Below are 24,625 nucleotides of genomic sequence, written 5' to 3' on the forward strand. Positions count from 1 at the left end.
CAGGAAATTAAAACTTGGCTACAAATGGCTCTTCCAAACGACCATGACCCTAAGAATACTGCCAAATTAGTTCGAATGTGCTTTAAGAACAACAGAGTGAATGTTTTGGAGTGGCCATCACAAAGCCCTGATCTAAAGCCTATAGAAAATTTGTGGGCAGAGTTGAAAAAGCTTGTGCGAGCAAGACAGCCAACAAATCTGACTCAGTTACACCAATTCTGTCAGGAGGAATGGGCCAAAATTCCTTCCAACTATTGTGGGAAGCTTGAGGAGGGATACCCAAAACATTTGACCAAAGTTATATAATTTAAAAGCAAAGCTACATAAATACCAAGGAAATGTATGTAAACGTTTGACTGTCGAGAAACTAATAATAATAAAAAAAATTATCAAAAAAAATTCTCTCATTATTCTGGCATTTAGCAAATGTAAATCATTTAGGTAATTCTGGCAAACCAAAAATAGTAAACATTACGTATAATTTATCATCAGACATTTTTTTTTTATGGTTATGTTCTTTTTTTTTTTTAGAGTGTATGTAAACTTCTGGTTTTAACTGTATGTATAAATGATATTTTGTTTCTTTGACAAATCGAAAAATGTTTTAATTTTATTGTTTTGATACGATTCCCAAACATGTGATAGAACATATGTTTTGTATTTTAAACAGCTTAATAATGTTCGTAATATTTGTTATATGATGGTTAACGGGCGCCACTGTTGTTGCAAGAAGTTATACGACTGCAGTCAGAAGTTAAGTATTTATTAAACTACGCATTAATTGTATTATTTAAGCGTCTAAACCTACCTCAACCCTAAACCCAACCCTCACGGTAATGTAAAAATTGCACAGTGTCACAAAAATAACGCTATATCGACGCAAGCATCTTCAGCTGTATCCCATGTAGACTTCACCCTTTCCTTCAGTACGGTAAAGTCTAGATGGGATACAGCTGAGGATAATCCTCGGTAACTTCCAATTGCAGCTGTATCCCTTCTAGCAACAACCGCAGGAGAGATCCGAACTGCTGGATTTACTTCATGTTTATTCATAATTTTTAAACTATTAATGTTATTTATTTGAAAGCAGGGATAAATTGTGATTTATGACAAGCACTGCGCACCTCTTTCTAAACCTCACAGTGCCGTCAGATTTGAATTTTAGCAGGTGATGATGTGGGCTTTGAACATTTTAAATCACACGGGTGTGATCATACACTTCAAAGACCAGACAAGGCTGATCACACCGGTGTGATTGTACGTGTAAAAGGGTTATGGAGTTTTAAATGGATTAAAAAAAATTTGTACTTCATGGAAGAATATATCATGAAGAATGTAAGTTATTATTTCCTCTGTACCATAGCTTTTAAGTATAATTTGTATTCATACGCACTATATAAAAATGTAAAGGTCTTAAAGGGATAGTTCACCCAAAAATGAAATTGAACTCATCATTTATTCTCCCCTCATGTGGTTTTAAACCTTTATGGAATTCTTTCTTCTGTCGATGATTAAAGAAGATATTTGGTAAAATGCTAGTTGCTGGCACTCATTGTCTTCTATGACTTTGCTTTCAACTCAGAAAACACATTATAACAAGTGCAAAGCGAGTAAATGATAGTAGAGTGCTTATTTTTGAGTGAACTATCCCTTTAAGGCCACTGACACAATATTTGACATTAAAGCCAACTGGTTCCCACGGTTTACTGTTAAACTTGACACTTCAAGACAACTCATACCAGACTGACGTCAATGACAAATGCAGTTGTTACTTGCGAGACTCAGTGGCATCAGCACATCTATTCTGAACTGCTATTCTAGATTTGACTTCAACTACTACAGTGCAGTTGGTGCTTATATGACTATCATTGACGTCTTAATGTGCCATTAAAGAAAATGCATGAATGAAATGTGCAGTTTTGTGAGCCAAAACACTGCAAGGCTCTTAAAATTCGTTTATGATTGCTTCAAGTCACCACATTTCATGATATAATTATGACTCAAGATTTGAATGTGTGAATTAAATGTATATATTTAAAGATTGCATACATGCATAATTGTTTTGGCTAAAAAACACAATGTAATTGACGACTGCTTATATTATAAATTAATATCTCAAGACAAGTCACACAAGATTTCATAGTAAAATTAGCAAAGGGAGTTAGCAACATGCTTATTTAAACAAAAATTAAATTCAACCAAAACAAAACATTGCTCCAACATCTCATTGTTAACATTGTGTACTTAAAAATAAGGCCTCAAGTCAAGACACCAGATTTGACTTCAATAACTACAATGCAACGGGTTCTTGCGTGACTTTGATAAAACAAAATTCGTGCAACACATCATGATGCATAATTTTTGAATAAACGTGAATTAACTGTTATTATCCAAAACATGACATCTAGGTCACGTTTGCATGTTCAAATTTAAATAACAGGCTTCAAGACAAGTCACGCAGATTTTCAAATGCAACTTTAATGCATTTGTGTGATATATTGTACTAATTTTTAAGATGACATTTGTATATACAGTTTAAGTCAGAATTATTAGCCCCCCTTTCAATTTTTTTTTCTTTTTGAATATTTCCCAAATGATGTTTAACAGAGCAAGAAATTTTTCACAGTGTGTCTGATAATATTTTTTCTTCTGGAGGAAGTCTTATTTGTTTTATTTCGGCTAGAATAAAAGCAGTTTTTAATTTTAAACACCATTTTACGGTCAGAATTATTAGTCTGTTTAAGCTATATATTTTTTTCGATAGTCTACAGAACAAACCATCATTATACAATGACTTGCCTAATTACTTTAACCTGCCTAGTTCACCTAATTAACCAAGTTATGCTTTTAAATGTCACTTTAAGCTGTACAGAAGTGTCTTGAAAAATCATCATGGCAAAGATAAAATAAATTAGTTATTAGAAATGAGTAATTAAAACTATTATATCTAGAAATGTGTTGAAAAAAATCTCTTTGTTAAACAGAAATTGGGGAAAAAAATAAACGGGAGCTACTTATTCTGATTTCAACTGTATATGGAAGAAAGTATGTGCTTTTGAACAACAAACTGTAAAAGCAAGCAACGGTCCAACCATTCCTTGAAAATCCTGTCAAGTTTTAAACATCCACCCTTTTTTTACTGATACTGATCAACAGTAAAACATTTTTCCAATATATATCATGTTACAGAAAGCCAGCGACTATAAAATCAAATGACCTATTTTCAGCGACCAAAAATTGGTTGAATCTCTAATATCAACACAACTCCAGCGGTGCCATGGCCCGTGTAGAGCACGTCTTAGGATTATCATCGAGTAAAAATGTCTTTTCATTAATATCGACATAAATCAGCCCAGCCCTACACAATGTATATTCAAGCATTAGAAAATACCCATAATGCATTAGACTGATTTCACGTGGCCGCCATTTATAAAACGAAATCAAGGCTGCGGTGGGAAGAAACCTGGAAGTATCGCCTGAGTCAAACAGGAATGTTGTATACATGGCTGTACATCATATAATTGAAGAGAAAGTGAAACAAATCTATATTTTCACCGTCTTCTGAGTGACTCAAAGGCTTTAAAACACTTCAGTGTTTGTGTATCTGTGTTTGCACTCGGTGAACGGTCACGGCCAATCACTGTCATTTCTGTTGAGCACTGATGAATACCATGGCAAATCAGCAGTGTTCAAGAGCGCACTCAGCAGCGCTTAAATGTTAACAGGGAAATGGATCTTTTTAAAACTTCAGTACCGGAACAACACTATTACAGACAACAAGAGGGTGTGCTGGAGAGGACTGCATTGTTTTATTGCTCACCGGGTTGCACAGGCTGAAGCAGGGAAGTCCCTGCGGTTTTTATCTGGTGCCATGAACTAAAGCCTAGGAGGACACTCTTAAAGAGATTGTGATGTTGTTTGATGCCTAATATGCTTTTAATTGTTTAAATTAAACTGAACTAGATGATATTAAAATGATGTTTACACCATATCTGCAGCAACAGCTGGAGGTTTGTAGTCCACAGGATGTTGTTGCAATGTTTACAGAGCTGATCCTATACTTCCGGGTTGCTTCCCACCGCAGCCTCGCTTTCGCCTTTTAAAATGGCGGTCGTGTGAAATAAACGTTTAGGACCTCAAACGCTTGCCTTACCTTGGGTGGGTCGTAGAGCTCTAGCAGGTACCTCTGGCTAGCGGTGTGCTCATTGGTCCTCCTGACCTGCAGGCGGCAGCGCTGCCATTGTGGGGCCGTGTCTGAAATAGTGTCGTCCACCTCCAGGTACCGCAGCTGCCCCTCTTTACAAACACTTCCAAACTCTTGCCTCCGTCTCACAGTCCGCCATGGATTCCAGCGCTCCCACAGTGCAGCCCTCTGTGAAGTGCGATTGGTGGGTACCTGCACAGGTGGGCTGTGAGGGGTGCATTCAACACTCACAGGTGGTCCACCACTCGGGATCAACTCGTCCCTTGGGCAACAACTTGAGGATTCGCCAAGTTGCGGAGATTTCTTAAAAAGTCGACAAACGCTTTCTCGAATGCGACTGACAGAAATGTGAGTTACGTCATTTCGGGAAGGGAAGTCGCATGCAGTGGGAGAGTATCCTTCTGAGCCAGTCCTAAAATCAGAGCGTTCGTTTTCCTGACTGTGATTCCGCGTACGGTGTGTAGTGTCTGGAGGAGAGCAGCGCAGCAACTGCTCCTGTTCCCTAGGAACGCCACTAGCATCTGGTTTGGGTGCTAATATGGCAACTAGAGGAGCAGGCCGCACGGTCTCCCTGTAATCCAGCACTCCGGAGAACGAAGTAATGCGTAAGCGGCTGGTCATAGGTAGTAAGGGAGGTGGCGGTGGGGGCCGCAAGGAGAGTTCTGCATTTTTGGCCACCTCACAGCTGAAGTGGTGCTGGAACAGGGCGCTGAACTGCTTGGAGAAACTTTCCGGCGGGACCACATCCTGCACCGGCCGCTCTCTGACGAAGCGCCGGTAGTGCTGGGCGAGTTCTCGGGCCGTGGTGCTGGCATGCAACTCGCAGAACTCCCTCCATCCACAAGGAGGTGCTACGAATGGTGCAGTGCTCGTGGTTTGCTGGACAGTGTTACCATTCATTGCAGTAACCAGCAAAGCAGGAAATCACTGCAAAAAACAAATAAATGAGAACAATTATAAAGGGTAAATAGCGTTAATGAGCAATAAATAATGAGGAAAAGTGAATTGTGCAGAACCACATTAACAATATACTACGAGAAACCTCAAGGTAACTATTCAAGATTAATTAGCTGCTTTCGAAACCGCATACTTCAGCCAGCATGCGAGCCGAGTAGTATGTCTGAATTCATAGAATTCGAAATACAGTATGCGAGACATACCCGGATGACTTACTACTTCCAGCCGGATTCTGAACTGCGCATTCACTGCAGGCTGCGCTATGCCGTGATGCCCCGCGAGAGAATTCATGAATGGAAGTGTTGCGACGCAACTGACGCAGGTAGGTCACATGACCATGACAAAATGGTGGATGTAGTACGTCCGCATTCCATTCATACTTTTTACATTAATGCTGTATAGAACGTACTTTTCTAACGGCCGAGTAGTACGTTTAAATTCAAATGCAGTGCCTACTGAGTAGTAGGCGGTTTCAGACACAGCCATTGTGTTACTTAAGATAATTAAGCATGCATACGATAGATTAGAAGGTGGACTCTATGGGTGCTGCATATCTATTTGTAGAAGGTCATTTGCATAAGCTCAGCAAGCCAAACATTCATTTTACATGCAAGCTAGTCTTTTTTTTTAAATGTTAAAATGACTATAATTGACTGGGCAATCTAAATAATTTGACCATCCTTTATTTGACTTTTTTAACCAACTGAGGTGTGGTGAATATCATGGTTTTTTTTAAAGATTTATTTTAACAAGTGGTCTAAAGTAACTAATTACAAATACTCGAATGACTGTAATTGAGTAGTTTTTCTCAGGAATTGTAATTGGCTGAGTAGTTTTAAAAATGTGTACTTTTACTTCCTCTCGTGTACATTTTTAGTGCTGTATCTGCACTTTTACTCCAGAATTTTCCTTCAATCTGCAGTCACTACTTTATATTTTCTTGTCTATGGGGATTAGAAAAATCAGTCCTGTCATTACTGTCCAATCAAATCACACATAGAAAGTAAATCGCATCATAATAAACGACCTCAAGACATGGGCGATTTATAATTGCAGCAAACTGTTTGGAAGCATTAAAAGTGTCCAAGAAAATGTTCAAAATCTTTACAGGTATTGACCCAGAGACTGTTTAGGTGCATGTCACTGATGAGAAGATGACGGATGTTTACTGTAATGATTGAAATGGCCTGAAACACCCAGCAGGCACAGGACATCAACATGATGTCAGATTGACGTTTTACCCTAACATCATGGGGATATTAAATTTTGTTAGGAAATGAAAATCAGGTTAACGTCAGAACTCAACATCAGGCCGTCAATGTTCAACGTTCAACCTAAAACCAACAAAATATCAACATCTAATGATGTTACAGCTTGATGTTGTGTGGATGTTATCACTATGACGTCTATAAGATGTTGGATTTTGGTTGCCATACCTGAGGAATAAATCAGTATTTGACGTCAATGATGTTGGTTTAAGATGTTGGCTTGACGTTGGATTTTGGTCTCTTTCTAACAACCTAAAATCGACCAAATATCAACATCATTATTGCATATCAAAATAATGGTGTTCTTAGAGGCCGACAAGACATTGAATTTTGGTCACCCGACATCACAACCTAAATCTAACTTAAATATTATTGTCTTATGATGTTGTGTGCATACAATAACTAAATGCACTACAGAATGTTACGTTTACACACATCCACAAATTGCATGTAAACGCATCAGCTTTTCACAGCGCAATACTCGCTACTCTTGAGTACTTTTGAAAGGTCTACTTTATACTCATACTTTGAGTAATATTTACAACAGATACTTTCTCTACTCGCACTACATTTTTAGGCAAGTAATGATACTTTGTTCATATTCATATTTAATTTCTAAATATTCAATACCCTTTAAAAAATTCTAATAATAATTTTTTTTTTTCTGAAAATTGCCTTTTGAATATTATACATTGTATTTTTAAAGGGTATTAAATATTTTGTAAGTAAAACCTGGAAATTTAATATGAATTGTTAAATTTACAAGTATGAAAACGTGTTTGAAATATTTTTAGTTGAAATATTCACAGCTTAAATAAACTGATATGTTAAATTTCAGGACCTAAAAATACAAAACCCGGAATTCAAGTCATTAAAATGCAAGAACTTGTTAATTCGGTGTACTATTTTTTTTTCATTTTGTGATATTTAACAAGCTTTTTAATTCAATACTTTTGGCATTGATTTTGTTCCATATTTTATGTTCAATCCACTTTAATTTGTAAATAAACGATTTAGTTACCTTACTTGATTTGTGTTTGGAGAACATGATGGAGTTTTTACATTGTAGACATCACGTAAATATTATATAACTGCAGATTAACTGTTTATATACTGTATACTAACCTTAACTGTTAAAAGTTATTAGTTACTAGTTAGGTAAAGTTAATAGTAACTATTAAAGTTATGGTAACAAATAAACTTAACTTATCCGAATTTGATAGTGATGCAATAAAAGTGCACCTTTGTGAAGCTGCTTTGAAACAATTGTGAAAAGCGCTATGCAAACAAACTTGAATTGAATAGTTTGGCGCATCTGCTGACATGGAAATCTCAGTAATGAAACTCTTCAATGAATCTAAAATGCGACAAAGTGTATCAGTTTAGCTCATCAGGGCAGTGCTGGCGGCTTCTGATTAACTCCGGCGCTACGATACAGATTCTTCACTTTTACTCACTCACCTCTCTAGTACAGGAAGAGAATGACTAATATCGCTCTTGTTGCTTTATAACACACCACAGGTCAGACACAGAAATATCTGTGAGGCCATCTTTGATGTTGAGAGGAAGACATCTGACAAGGCATCTGATACCAGTAAAGGAAAAGCCTGTGCTTCTCAATGCAAAAATCCCCTCGTGAACATGCGCAGAACCCTCAATACGTGGTGCAAATCTAGAGATGCACGATATTGCAAAAATTGAGCATTGCGATACCACACAGATTCCACACAAATGTCAACCTTGCCATGAAAAAAGTTTTCACCAAAATAGCAAAATCATTTCTAAGTTTTTGTGTGGGCTTGTATTTTACAGTACTGTAAAAATACTCAAAAATGTCTGTCAATGATTTCAAACAATTAAATTTGATTTACCAAAGTCACACAAGTGCCAATTTCACATCTGTCACATTCATAATGGAGAGTCGTCACATCTATAACAGGGTTATATATATATATATATATACACACACACACACACACACACATACACATACACATACATGTCTACAGTTGAAAGCAGAAGCTTACATACACTGTATAAAGTGTCACATAAAAGTCAGATGTTAATGTGACTAAACTTTTTCTCTTTTAGGTAAGTTAGGATTATCAAATTTGATTCTTTTATGCTTAATAGCAGAATAATGAGAGAGATATTTTTGAGAAATTGTTATAACTTTTCTTGAAAGTCAAGTTTACATACAATAAGATTATTACATCTCTGAAAAAGCTCAGATGATGGTGTCAAGGTTTTGGAAGTTTCTGATTGGCTAATTGACAACATTTGGGTTAAATGGAGGCACAGCTGTAAAATAGTATTAAAGGAAAACCTCAAACACACTGCTTCCTTGTGTGACAACATGGGAAAATCAACAAGCCAGAATCAACAACAAAAGCCAGATTACAATTAGCTAAATTACACTGGGAAACAAATCATTTTTGGAGACATGTCCTGTGGTCTGATGAAGCTAAGATTGAACTGTTTGGCCATAATGACCAGTGTTACATTTGGAGGACAAAGAGGAAGCTTACAAGCCTAGGAACACCATCTCAACTGTGAAGTTTGAGGGCGGCAGCATCATGTTGGGTGGCTGCAGGAGAGACTGGTCTACTTCACAGCATAGATGGCATCATGATGAAAGAACATTATGTAGAAATACTGAAGCAACATCTCAAGACATCAGCCAGGAAATTAAACTTGGCCACAAATGGCTCTTCCAAACAGACCATGACCCTAAGCATACTGCCAAATGAGTTAAAATGTGCTTAAAGGACAGAGTGAATGTTTTGGAGTGGCCATACCAAAGCCCTGAACTCAAGCCTATAGAAAATTTGTGGGCAGAGTTGAAAAAGCTTGTGCGAGGAAGACAGCCAACAAATCTGACTCATTCACACCAAATCAGAAACGGCCAAAATTCCTTCCAACTATTGTGAGACGCTTGTGAAGTGATACCCAAAACATTTGACCAGTTATACAGTTTAAAAAGCTAAAAGAAATACCAAGGAAATCTACATAAACTTTTGACTGTCCAGAAATTAATAAAAAATAAAATAAAATAAATAAATTCTCTCATTATTCCGGCATTTAACAAATGTAAATCATTTAGGTAATCCTAATGGATCTAAAATAGTAAACGTTTAGTATGATTTACCATCAGACATTTTAAAAAAAAAATGGTTAAGTTCCTTTTTTTTTTTAGAGTGTATGTAAACTTCTGGTTTCAACTTTATACATATATATATTGTGATAAGAATACAATTTTACCACATGACTTCATTCGTTCTGCTTCAGCTTAAGGCTGGTTTATACTTCTGCATTAAGTGATCTCCGTGACCCACAGCGCCTGCTTTGCGTGTAGTCGTGCATTTACACTTCTGCGTGCTAATTGTGTGATCTGCAATAACACTATCAAGTTTCTTCTCAGGTGTTTTGTTGTTTCTAAATGCTACCTTAACGTACAAGTAGCTAAAACGTGATAGATCCCGCCCCGGTTTTCACTTTGCACAATCATGATTTTTCTTGGGGTGGGACTTTGGTCTCTATCATTTTTATTCAAACGGGAAACTAGCTTTCCATACAGATCAAATGTGGACCATCATAACCTTCGCCCAAACCCGGCTAACTTCCGGAAAGTGAGGGTAACCAATAGCGTTAGAGGTAACGATTAAACCAAGTTCCGCCACAAAACTGACAAAAATCGCTAACGTTTTGCGCAAGCAGAGAGAAGAATGAGCAAGCGAGAGAACTGTGCGTGCGCTGAGGCACAACCTTGCTCGCGAGAGCGCACATAGTGCGCATAGATGATGTAGTGCATCTATGAGGGTTTACAACGAGCTCACATGGACTGGAATAACTACAGCTGTTGCCATCGTTAATCTCATTTCAAGCAAGAGATTGCGATGACATGATGACGTTTGCATGTGTTGTAGTGCTGTTTCATTTCTTAGAGGTAAATTTACGTATAGGTAAATTTTTTTTTTACCCCTACCCCATCCCCTTGGCCCTTGGGACACTTTATCCCAAGGGCCAAGGGGATGGGGTAGGGGTAAAAAAAAAAATTGAATTGGTATTGAGCCCAAGGTTTTGAGATGCTCATGACTGTTAAACACATCAAAACAGTGTTGTGAAAGAGTCCATATCGATTCTGAATTGAAATATTGCGCAGCCCTTGCCTAAACCACCCACAGAATCAGATGGCAGTCGCCATTTGCAGCCAAGGGGAAATTTTTATTTAAGGCAGCAAACAAAATGTATAAAACCTGCACATGGGTACCACGCTGCAGACACGTTGCAACACAACTGGAACCAATCTCCCCATTCTTGTTCCCCACATCCTCATTCACAAGCGCGTGGCCCTCTTGGACGTCTGTGAGCATTTATCTCTGCGTGAGAAGTGAACGCGGCTGCTCTTTTTTTAGCTGGCTGTTCTTAAAGATCTGTTGGAAGCCCTGAAGCATGACAAAATGAAGGTTTAGTAGATGAAAAAAAAAAAGCGACAGATCAGAAAAACCACAACACTCGCATACAGAGAGTGAAAAAAGAAGAAAAAAGGAGGAGGGGGGCATAGTATAGACGGCACCACACGCTCTTTATTGGGCGACAGGAAGCATTAACCTACACAGGGAGAGAAACACCCATCACATGTTTACGGACAAGACAAGTGAAGTTGGCCATGAGTATCTGCACTCAAATGTTTGCTGTTTGTTCAAACTACTTTTTTTAAAACGAGCATTTTTTTTCTTTGTTTAATCTACTTAAATTGGATAAGAGACCACATAGGAAAGCTAGGTTTCTGCTGGAAGTGGTGTTGGGCACATAAACCTACGGTCTGTGTAGGTCCTAATACTCCACTATAGTGAAGGAGACTCTATACTAATCAGTGAGACGTTAAACCGGGGTCCTGACTCTCTGTGGTGGCTAAAATTCCCAGGATGTCGTTCGATAAGAGTAGGGGGGTTTAACCCCGGCATCCTGGCCAAATCCGCCCACTGGCCTTTGTCCATCATGGCCTCCTAACCATCCCCATATTATATGGCTTTATCACCCTGTCTCCTCTCCACCAATCAGCTAGTGTGTGGTGTGCAGTTTGGCCCAATATGGCTGCCATTGCGTCATCCAGGTGGATGCTGCAGACTTGTAGTAGTTGAGGAGAATCTGCCAATATGTAAAGCACTTTGAGTGTCCAGAACAGCTATATATAAATGTTAGGAATTATTATTATTATTATTAACTGAAAAAAAGAGAAAAAAAAAAAAGATTAATTGGAGTTACTCAATTTTTTTACCCTTTTGGACTCTATTTTAGACTTTGTGTCTATTTTAATGGACATCATGCCAGGTCGACTTTAATCCTTTTTTTATTTAATTTAATTTTTTTCTAGGCATTTCACCAAATTTAATGCCTGTTGTTTGTTCATGATATTGGACTTTTGTCATCCAATCAAACAGCAAAGCTCTTTTTGTTGTAATTCGAGAAAGATCCACTAGGGTGAAAAAAGAGGCATGGCAAAACTCTGTTCCAAACAGAAGCTAAATTTTCAATGATTTTATTCACATTTATTGATATGTTAGTCAATGTTTCATGGATTGTTAAGGAAAAAAGAAGGATAGCTAGTTACAAAGAAGGATACGTAGTAAAAAAATTTAAAAGGTGCACGTCAGCGTCAGCCACAGAGAGGGCTGTGCGACAGCATGAAGGCTGCGCCATCAGAGTATACTCGTATGCTTGGCACAGAAGTATAAATCAGCCTTTAGTCCCTTATTTATCAGGGGTCACCACAGTGGAATGAACCGCCAACTACTCCGGCATATGTTTTACACTCCGGATGCCCTTCCAGCTGCAACTCAGTACTGGGAAATACTCTAGGCTAGTTTTCAACATTATAACACTATCTGTTTCAACTGATAACACTTGGTACTTTAGGCTAGTTTTTAAACTGCAGATGGCGCTCTAGGCTAGTATTTAAACTGCAGATGGCGCTCTAAGATAGTTATCAACTGCAGATGGCGCTCTAGGATAGTTATCAATATCAGATGGTGCTCTAGGCTAGTTTTTAAACTGCAGATGGCGCTCTAGGATAGCTATCAACTGCAGATGGTGCTCTAGGATAGTTATCAACATCAGATGGTGCTCTAGGCTAGTTTTTAAACTGCATATGGTGCTCTAGGGTAGTATTTGAACTGCAGATGGCACTCTAGGATAGCTATCAACTGCAGATGGTGCTCTAGGATAGTTATCAACATCAGATGGTGCTCTAGGCTAGTTTTTAAACTGCAGATGGCACTCTAGGATAATTATCAACTGCAGATGGTGCTCTAGGATAGTTATCAACATCAGATTAGATGTCGCTCAAGGATAGTTTTTAAACAGCAGATGGCGCTCTAGGATAGTTATCAACATCAGATGGTGCTCTAGGATAGTTTTTAAACTGCAGATGGCGTTCTATGATAGTTATCAACATCAGACAGTGCTCTAAGCCAGTTTTAACATCAGATGGTGCTCTGAGCTAGTTTTTGACATCAGATGGTACTCTAGGCTGGTTTTTGACATCAGATGGTGCTCTAGGCTAGTTTTTGACATCAGATGGTACTCTAGGCTAGTTTTTAAACTACAGACTTTGTTCTTGGTTAGTTTTTAACAGCAGAAAGCGCTCTGTAAAAAATGCAATATATCTCTCTTTTTTTTTTCTTATTGCCACAATCAGGGCCGGAGTGGGACTTCTTTTCAGCCCTGGAGTTTCAAGCATTAGACCGGCTCACCTCAGTTCACGACTGACTATATTAAAATAAGGTCATTTTCAATTCAGTTTCTAATTACACTATCACATCTTTTTCAAGAAAACAGCTGCTTTAGAACTTCAATGTTCAACAACCTTACACTTTTATATGTCTTAACAATAAAAAAATAAAATAAAAAAAAGTTACTCAGGTGAGGATCGAACACAGATCGACGACGTCGTAACGCAACGTGCTGACCACTTTACCACAATAGCGCTGTTAAGCTTGTGTGGCCGGAATTATAGTTACATCATCGCTACCCTGCAGGCTGCATTTTGCTCATGACTCTGCGAGACAATAAATAAGAAGAGAGGAGCTGCGGCAAAATAATCAATAAAAAGAGTGAGGCTATTGTCAAATAAATAAATAAATAAAAAAAAAGAGCAACTGCTGAGAGTGCAAGCAGCTAGAAACAACGGCCCTCGCGGCCAAAATACGGACTGACCCACTGGGAACTCTCTCGGTCCTCCCGATTGGCCAATCCGGGCCTGGCAACAATAAACATCCTTCATTTTTCAACGCAAGCCCATATGATTTGCTCTCATTACAAAAAACTGAGTAATTCCATGCAAATGTCAACCTTGCCATAAAAAAAATAGGTTTCACCAAAATAAAAACAAAATCAGTTTTTGTGTGGGCTTGTATTTTACTGTAAAATACTCAAAATGTCTCTGTTAATGTTTTTAAACAATTGTATTTACCAAAGTCACATCCATAATGAAGAGACATCACATCCATAACCAAGCTTTTTCCTCATACATGCAAAATAAAAATCAACGATTTTTCTTCTATAGTAAGCCAACTCTTATGCTTCTGATTAGCATTGTTTCTTTTGGGTTGTGCAGTTTAATTCACAGAATTTCTACAAAAGTATGTTGTCTAGGTTTTAGGTCACATCCATAACACATCTTTATTTCCCTTGTTTAAAATATAAAACGATGTTTACAGATGGATTTTTTTCTGATCCCAAAACTCTGTGGTTAGTTTTGCAAAATATAAACAGATGTTTCAATACAATGTTAACATGCACATGTGAACTTAAGCTATGTGCATAAAGGTCACATCTATAACACTGGAATTGCTCGTGACCCACAGAAGAAGGTCAGACAGACAGGTTTGCAAAGTCATTCAATGCATTTCAATTTCACTTCAACCAGCTTGGCCAACCCTCATCTAACCAAGTCTAAAACCCCTCTTTTCATTAGAGTGCATGACCTACGTGGTGTTTACAGCCCATCCCGCGCACTGCATGCTCTCGCCTGGTGCACTCGTGCTGTTGTTCAGCGCACATGTCGTGTGAGGCGGTCCCGGCCCCTTGCGTGGGCCCCCGGGTGCTCGTTCTATCAGTGATCATCCGGCCCACTAATGACTCAGCAACCTCCAAACAGCCGAACATCACTTCCTCTCTGGCCATCAGTCTCCCCTTCCTCATCTCTCATGTGCACACACGGTGAATTCCCATTCTCACAATACCTCCACAGTTCTGTTTTCTCCTCATCCTCGATGCACCATTTCTCCATCTGTAAACGTCCACTCAGCCAAACAGCCGCCTCATTGTTTTCAGACTTCTCACTCATTTCCTGTTTCAAGCTGCTTAGCTCTAATCTTTCACTTTTCCATGTACTTTGCACTTTGTAGGCTATACTACCCTGATAAATGCTCATCAGGACATTAGAGGTGGGAGCTTCGACCAAAGCCAATTTCAAATCCAAGTCATTTGTATGTTAAATGGGTTTCTTAATCATATATTAGTTGCTTTATGACCGATGTGCAAACAGCTCGTCCAGAAAAGTAAAAACGAGAGCTTCCTCAACTTCCCCACAGCATGTCGTTTAAAATGTTCAAGATCATGCTGAAAGAGCCATTGTGTACGGTAATGTCAATCCATTTTGCAAATAAAAGTGATTTGTTCAAGTTATAATCTCACAGTCATATGTACTCCACTAAAAAACAATAAAAACTTGCTGCCTAAATAAATTTAGTTGAATCAAATGAACTTTTCTAGTCATCTCAACTCAAACCGACTTAAAATATAAAATATAATAAATATAAAAGCAAAATGTTTCATAAGTAACAATATTTAGTAGAAACCTGATTAAAAGAGTTTAAAGTAACATAAAAACTTGCTGTTATAATTTTGTCATCATTTGAACAGTTTATAGAGTTTCAAGTGGGTAGTTACATAGTCTATAGCAGGGGTCTCAAACTCAATTTACCTGGGGGCCGCAGGAGGCAAAGTCTGGGTGAGGCTGGGCCGCATAAGGGATTTCACAAAAAAAAGTCCTCAAATGTCATTATTAACAGTTTTGATTATTTCTTCTGAACATGAAGTGTCCTGAACATTAATAGAACATTGAGTGAAGATTATGAACAGTTCTTCTGAACATGGCATCTTTTGCCTACTTCTTGCTGCCAGAGACTTGACAGCGCTTCTTCTCACAAATCTGAACCACATTTGGCTTTAGAGCGGAAGCAGTTGAGACCCTCAGTATGGCTTGAGGATGATCATCATTAAGTCTAGACCTGTACTTTGACTTATTGAAGTCCTAGGGAAAAAAAGTGGGGGAACTCACTCAAAACTTCCATTCCCTCACCTAAAAAAAAAGGCGTATATATGTATAAATAAAACACCCCCACCCCACTCCAGTCACATCAGTCTGTACCAGTCTGTATCTACCTATAATATATATAAGATGCAGGGCAGGCACGTGCACACATAGGGCTCAACCTGTGCAGAGCACATGCCCTTTTTAGTCTTGCATAGAAAGTGCCCTTCCAAAATGATCAAAAGTGCCCCCGCGACGCGACACACCCTCGGTCCCGCCCTTCAGTAGGCGCGCGATAACACCGCTCTTGAGTACGCGCGCGACAACACAGCTGATCAGAACGCGCGCGACAACGCGCATTGAGTGACAAGCGCGCTGTGTACGGATAGAATCAGCGGAGCGGGGAGCGCTCTCTCTCCCCACTCCGCTGATTCTGTCAGTGTACAGCGGTCGGCGCGGGCCACAAAATATTGCACTGAGGGGCGCAAATGGCCCGCGGGCCGCGAGTTTGAGACCCTTGGTCTATAGTCTCTATAGTCTTGACTATACAGTAGTTGCATAGTCAATACAGTCTATAGTGACATACATATAGTTGAAGTCAGAATTATTCGCCCCGTCTAGTTTTTTCCCCAATTTCTGTTTAACGGAGATATTTTTTTTTCAACACATTTCTAAACATAATAGTTTTAATAACTCATCTTTAATAACTGATTTATTTTATCTTTGTCATGATGACAGTACATAATATTTGACTAGATATTTTTCAAGGCACTTCTATACAGCTTAAAGCGACATTTAAAGGCTTAACTAGGTTAATTATGTCAACTAGGCAGGTTGGGGTAATTAGGCAAGTCATTGTATAACCATGGTGTGTTCTGTAGACAATTGAAAAAAAAAATTGTTTAAAGGGGCTAATAATATCGTCTATTAAATGTCTTTAAAAAAATTTAAAACTGCTTTTCTTCTAGCCGAAATAAAACAAATAAGACTGTCAAAATGTCCTTGCTCTGTTAAACATAATTTGGGAAATATTTAAAAAAGAAAAAAATTCAAAGGGGGGCTAACTTCAACTGTACATGCATAAATAAATATATATACACACACACATACATATACACATGCATATCTATCTATCTATCTATCTATCTATCTATCTATCTATCTATCTATCTATCTATCTATCTATCTATCTATCTATCTATCTATCTATCTATCTATCTATCTATCTATCTATCTATCTATCTATCTATCTATCTATCTATCTATCTATCTATCTATCTATCTATCTATCTATCTATCTATGCGTGTGTATATATAATATATGTATGTAGTTAGTTAGTTAGTTTGTTTGTTTATATAGCACATTTTTCACAACACAACATTGCCCAAAGTGCTGAACACAATCAATACTAAATTAATTCATAAAACCAACATCACAAACATAACAATAAAAACATAAGGCAAACCCCTCAACATTAAAAAAGTTCAAATGCTGAAGAACAAAGATAGCATTTCAAATGCTTTTTAAACAGATAGAGTTAAAGCGTGTCTGATGTGGGGTGGAAGCCTGTTTCAGAGTTTTGGGCCGATTACAGCAAAAGCTCGATCCCCACTTTGCTTACACCGGAATCTTGGTACAGAAAAGAATAAATTGATCAGGAGAACTTAGTGACCTAGCAGGATTATACACATGTAGGAGGTCTGATAAGTAAAGTGGTGCCAGTTCATTTAATGATTTAAAAACAATAATGAATAGTTTAAAATCAATCCGTGACCTAATAGGCAGCTAGCCCTGAGAGGAAAGAACTGGGGATATGTGCTCATACTTGCGAGTCCCTGTCAGAAGTCTCGCAGCTGCATTTTGTACTAATTGCAATCTATTCAGGGCATTTTGACAAATACCCACATATAGAGAATTGCAAGAGACAAGTCTACCCAAGATAAAAGCAAGTGTCACCTTCTCAAGGTCATTAAAAGAGAGAAAAAAACAGGATTTAACAACTGGATTTACATACATACATGGAGCCTAATTTTAATGAGATCATTTGTTGACAGACCAGTGAACTGCAGAGCTTGCACAAATATATCCATATATAACCAGCAGATGTATTATTTTGTCATTAAGAGCAAAAAGCGCAGCACATATTTATAAAAACATTGCTGGATGGCGTCTGCATGTTTGTCATAATTAGATTGCTGCAAATGTATTTCCAATTTCTTTTCCAATTTCAATTTCTTCTGATCAATAAACAAGTGAAAGTTTCCACAATCTGGCAACTTATTTTTTTTCTTTTTTCTTTTTAAATCAGTGACATCTGTATGGAGCAAGATCAGTCTCAAAACTAATACATTTACAAGATAAAATTCATACATGGCACAGCACAATTCACTTTTGCAAAACGTAATATGTAAATTTAAAACACATATCAAAAATATAACACGTGCCTAATTCACAAGTAAAAATAAATATTTGTCAAATCTTGTTTTTTTTTAATCGTGTTTTAAATTTACGAATTGATATTGTTTATTTACGAATTGTTTTGAATTTTCGAATTAGATGTGTGTATTTACAAATCATATTTTAAACTTATCAATTGGATTTGTGTATTTACGAATCGTGTTTAAATTTTCTGAATTAGATTTGTGTATTTACAAATCGTATTTTTAAATTTACGAATTAGATTTTTGTATTTACGAACCGTGCTTTGAACTTATGAATTGGATTTGTGTACTTACGAACAGTATTTTAAATTTACGAATTAGATTTTTGTATTTATGAATCGTGTTTTCAATTTACGAATTGGATTTATGTATTTACGATTTGTTTTGAATTTACTAATTAGATTTGTGTATTTACGTATCGTATTTTAAATTCACAAATAAGATCTGTGTATTAATAAACTGTGTTTTTAATTAAAGAATTGGATTTGTGTATTTACGCATCGTGTTTTGAATTTATGAATTGGATTTGTGTATTTACGAATCATATTTTAAATTTACGAATTGGATTTGTGTATTTACAATTTGTTTTGAATTTACTAATTAGATTTGTGTACTTACGAATCGCATTTTAAATTTATAAATGGGATCTGTGTATTAATGAACTGTGTTTTTAATTAAGGAATTGGATTTGTGTAATTACGAATCGTGTTTTGAATTTATGAATTGGATTTGTGTATTTACGAATCGTATTTTAAATTTACGAATTAGATTTGTGTATTTATGAATCATGTTTTTAATTTGCAAACTGGATTTTTTAAATGTGACTGTGCTTTAGATGTATGAATTATATTTTGTAAATGTATTATTTTTGAGACTGATCTGGCTCCATACATTAGTGGCTACTTAATGAAATATATTTCTGTCTGCAGTTTACTTTATGGCCACTGATAACCAAACAAAATCAGAATTTTACATAGAGCCTCTTTAAATAATCAGATACTGTTATCAAATCCACTATTTATATATATTCTGCAAGACACAGGGCAGATTAGTGGAAAATGTATTTCTACAAATTTTATTTTATTAATGTTTCTTTTTTTCTTTCTTTTTTTTTTTTTTTCAAAGGTCAAAGCAAAGACGTCCACGTAGTTCATGTTGACACAGAAAAAAAAAAACAATGGAAAAGCAGAGCAGTGGAATGCAAAAACATGTTCTGTGTGAACAGTCACTAAGCCTGGCATAAGTATAAACGCAAACAAACAACATACACTGACTCAAAACACAAACGTCATCAGCTAATGCAAGCAATCCTTCAGTGCAGTTCACGACTATGATTGGCTTTTGTAATCAGTTGACATGGCATCAGTACATGGATGCTAGGGGTTCCTTTTCAGTTGCTGCAGTGCCGTTGCAATGGTACAAGACAGGTCTTTGTAAAATTAAATCCAATCATGTATAGTTAACAACTAGTGTTAAGTTTACCTGAAAATATCTGCTAGTAAAATGGGAATTATTTATAAAAATGTATCATTTTATTTATAAATAAAACCATTTTATTTCATGCTTATGAAAATAAAAATGTAAAAAAGGTCATTATCATATCACCACTTTAATTTTGCATATTAGGGCACTTTGGCCTAAAATCAAAATCTCTCTTACGATAAATGAGCGATTATTTTAATTATTTATTTAACAGGTTTTGAACAGTACATATGTACATCTTTAGAAAGATGTTTTGGTGACGTGTGACGAAAAAGGCCAGAGCAAAGCAAACACTACTAGATTACTGTTGTGTTTGCGATAGGAAAAAACGCTAAACACATGCGGGCATTTCTTCTTTCGTTCTGTTTACTGAACTAGTCTGCAGTAACGAAAACAGGAGACGCATTAGAAACAAACAGATGGACAACCAAAAAGTAACTCAGGGCTATACAAAGAGTGGCCAACGCAATATACATACAGTCCTGATATGAGCCCCATATCACACTCAATAAACTACAAATACAATGGTATAAATACAGCACTGCAATGTACAAAAGTCATATAATGAAAATGATCACAAATTGTGTCAATAATAAAAAAATTTAAAAAAACTTTAATACGCATCATGGGTTTAACCTTCTTCATTGGCTTCAATTTATATTTAAATGTATTCATTTTCAGTATTCTTACTATTTACAAAAATATTTTGTATTTTGGCGAGGCAGTGGCGCAGTAGGTAGTGCTGTTGCCTCACAGCAAGAAGGTCACTGGTTCGAACCTCGGCTCAGTTGGCGTTTCTGTGTGGAGTTTGCATGTTCTCCCTGCCTTCGCGTGGGTTTCCTCAGGGTGCTCCGGTTTCCCCCACAGTCGAAAGACATGCGGTACAGGTAAATTGGGTAGGTTAAATTGTCAGTAGTGTATGAGTGTGTGTGTGTGTGTGTGTGTGTGTGTGTGTGTGTGTGTGTGTGTGTGTGTGTGTGTGTGTGAGAGAATGTTTCCCAGAGATGGGTAGGGCATTCGCTGCGTGAAAACTTGCTGGATAAGTTGGCGGTTCATTCCGCTGTGGCAACCCCAGATTAATAAAGGGACTAAGCCGAAAAGAAAATTAATGAATGAATTTTGTATTTTTTCCTTAAATTATCAAGTTAGACATTCTGTTCAGACTTATTTTTTTATTCCTCGTTGTAAAAAATCTATGGGCAAAAGAGCTTTTATGTTTAAGGGTCCAACAGAACATTCGATCCATTACATCATTTAAGGTCTTTAAGCAGACTTTGTTATCATATTTTACTTTGGATTGTACTTGTTTTTCCTGATGATGTCATTATTTATTTGGTGATTGATTTACTGATCTGTATATAGTTTTTCTACGTATATATACGTATGCGTGTATGTATACTACTACCCCCCACCCCCACCTGTCTTTTTTTCCCCCTTTTTTTTCTTATTTTTCTTTAACTTTATTTTTATTTATTTATTTTTGATGTTATGTCATGTTTTTTGGATGTTGTGTAAATAATGTTTAGTCTTCTTGTGTTGTTATTATGTGACTGATTAATTGTGGGGCCCCCTTGAAAATGAGATGGTACATCTCAAGGGGTTTATCCTAATGAATAAATATATCAATATCAACCTCTACAAATCATCTGCTCCATTTACAAGAACTATCTCAAGTGTGTGCAAACACACACACACACTTCAGCATCATCATTTAGAGCAAACACTTCTTCAGCTTAGTGCACTGCTGTAATTTCCGCTCTTTGTGTTCCAATTCGACTTCAAGTCCATTACATTTGCACTCTCTATTTCCCTGGCAGGGGTCTTTGGTTGCTCGACACACACACACACACAAACACACACACACTCAGTGAGTTTCCTGTACTGTAGAGTCGTGATAATAAAAGCAGTGCCCACATGATACAGAGTCTCAGAAACTGATTTCAACCACGTAATTCTGCTGAATCAGAGAAAACGAAAACCTCACGGCTGCTTCCTCCTCATCGACTCCACAAATGCGTAAACAACATGGACCGAATGTGTCGCACAAACATGAGAACATAGAATACAAAAATAAAGAGTGTAGGAAGCAGACAGGCAATGGGCTTATTCACAGAGACAGGAAACCCTGCCCTGCCTTAGTGACCACTTACTTACACACACAAACACACACACACACACACTGTTCGCATGTAGATTTGAACTTTGACTTCAAGGTTTTAGCCGTGAGGGTCTTGTAGCAAAAGGAAAACTTGAATAACACGACAAGAAGGCAACCATGTAAAAGCAAAGACAAAATTCGCCAAGAAAAAACCCTTTGTTTTTACTATGTTTTTACTTTGTATTTGTCTATGTTTTTACGGAAGTATTGATCTTTCAATTTAACAAATTATTTAATGAATTAGCACCAAATCAGCATTTTTGACACTTACTCATGCCTGTGGATTAGGGATGCAACAATTGTAGATTTTGGTTTTACGTTTATATTATATTTTTAAGTATAATTTTTTTTGAGAGGTGCGCATCAACATCGGCGTCAGCCATGGTGGGGGGTATGCGACTGCGTGAAGGCTGCGCTGGACTGTACTCATGCGCTTGACGCAGAAGTATAAATCAGCATTTAGCCTCAGTGTACAAGGTCGGAACTTTAAACTAGTGCACAGTGGGCATAACTTTATTTAGTTGCTAAGGCTCAAGGATAAGGACTGCCCGATGGCACGGGGCCAGCATGTGAGATGCTCGGGACTGTAGACAGGATCATTACTGGCCCAATTGGGCCAGTGCTGCCTTATCACTAACATTTAATTTGCCTGCGACTATTTATCAATTGCGTGCAAATACAGTCTTAGGCCTCGTTTACACTAATGCGTTTTAGTTTGAAAACACATAAGTTTTGCTATGGTTACAGCATCTGTCCACACTACGCCGGAGTTTAGAGCGCCGAAAACGGAGCGTTTTGGAAACGCAGGAGACGATTCAGATATTTTTACGATACTTGAAAAAAGTTAGCCCAGGCTCATTGGAATATCACACCTCAGACTACATTTTTGCAAAACACAAAATACGTTGCTTTGGGTACGTTTTATTGGATGTTTCAAATCACAAATCCACTAGAGGGCGCTGTAACTTTTGCAGCACGGGATGCGCATCATTCATATTTTTAAAAGCGCAAAAGAGCACGTGCTGTTGTGTGTGTGCGCGCCGTGCTTGGCCTCGGACAGGTAGCGTGAGTGTGTGTTGGCGCACGCGCCGCGCTTAGCCTCTGACAGCAGAGCACAAACACATCTAACGCGATCCTAATGTGAGCGCTTTAATGGTCAAATACATGCACATTTGTGTCAGAGCGCGGTGTTAAGTGATTATTCATATTAACCCTCATTTGTGTAATAAACTAACAAGTTGAGAATCAAAAGACACAAGAAAGAGAAACCATATCAGAGCCGCACTATTCTTAAAAAGACAGCGTGCAATATTCCTGCTGCTGCCGACTGTTTTTATATTTAATCAATAATACAATCAAAAATACAGTGAAGATGCTTAAAGCACAGTTTAAACAACAGATTTAATAATTCATTTCTAATAACTGATTTCTTTTTTTCTTTGCTATGATGACAGCACATTATATATAATAAGATGTTTTTCAGGATACTAGTATTCAGCTTAAAATGACATTCAAAGGCTTAATTAGAGGTAAATAGAAGTCATTGTATAACAGTAGTTTCTTCTGCAGACAATCAAACATATATATTGCTTAAAGGGGCATAAATAAAACAAATAAGCCTTTCTCCAGAAGAAAAAAAAATTATAGGAAATGCTGTGAAAAAAAACCCTCTGTTAAACATAATTTGGGAAATATTTATATATAAAAATTACTTCACAAGGAGGATGAATAATTTTGACTTCAACTGATAATCGTTTTGAATAATCGTGATTACAATTATGACCAAAATAATCGTGATTATGACTTTTCCCCATAATCGAGCAGCCCTAGCAAATAGGTCCAGCTTAAGAACCCTGTGATGAAAATGGAATTATGGATTCTAGGAATGAGATTTACTGTATAAAATGGAATATGATAGAATGTAGACAGGAACTGGTGTCCATAAAGAAACTCATCGATAACATGTCCAAATAAAAATATAGTTAAATGAATTCTGTATTTTGTGATTCACAAGGTTTTTTTTTTTTTTTTTTTAATATGGTTGTGAATTGTATTATGGGACCTTGGTAAACTTTTGATGTTGAAAATTCAACTACAGTTTAACAAAGTAACTTTTATTGACATTTTAGTAGTTTGATATTATGTTCACAAAATTATCTACAAAGAAATAAGTCTGTGAAAGTCTCAGAAAATGTACTGGTTGTGTTTTATATGGTATTTCTACGCTAATATACGAAACCAATCCAGACAATATTTAACTTTAAACTATTAAAAATGCTCTTAAAAGTAATTTTTTCGAACGTTTTAAGGTTAAAAGTTCTTGGAAGAAAGATCAGGGCTTCACAATGCAATTCAAAAACAAAAATAAACAGGAAAATAAATAAAAAATTAAAACATGAATCACAAAATACAGAATATTTGCTAATTTATGAATTTTTTTTTTCTGTGGACTGTACAGTAGAATGTGCTTCTTAAAGTACTAAGGCTAAAAATAAATAACATTAAATGTAAAGGAGTTCAATACAATTAATAAGAACTAAATCACATGATTTTATCAGAAATAAAGCAGAATTTGAGAAATAAAATGGACTACACAGAGTTAAAAAGCAACAGAAGTTACAAAATAATTGTAACTGTGAAATGTTAATTGTACCAGCTTAAAGGTGCAGTAGGTGATTGTCTTAGGAAACATGTTCTGTTGTGCTGGTTGAAAGTCTCTTCATAATCCAATAGTATTGATTAAAGTAAATGATCTAAATGTATTTATATGTATTTATATTCTTGGTAAGGCATAA

The 24,625-nt window shown here is 36.9% G+C and overlaps 1 protein-coding gene across 1 annotated transcript in view; it reads right to left on the reverse strand.

Moving 5' to 3' along the window:
• Positions 1-24,625, reverse strand: part of sh2b3 (SH2B adaptor protein 3) — a 122,028-nt gene that overhangs the window by 75,026 nt on the left and 22,377 nt on the right. Inside the window, 1 exon segment of the mRNA NM_001442778.1 lies at positions 4,154-5,131. Coding sequence (NP_001429707.1) covers positions 4,154-5,104 — 951 coding nt within the window. The 5' untranslated portion in view covers positions 5,105-5,131.

Source organism: Danio rerio, chromosome 5 (genome assembly GCF_052040795.2).
Source record: "Danio rerio strain M-AB ecotype USA chromosome 5, GRCz13ab, whole genome shotgun sequence".
Classification (NCBI taxonomy): Eukaryota; Metazoa; Chordata; class Actinopteri; order Cypriniformes; family Danionidae; genus Danio; species Danio rerio.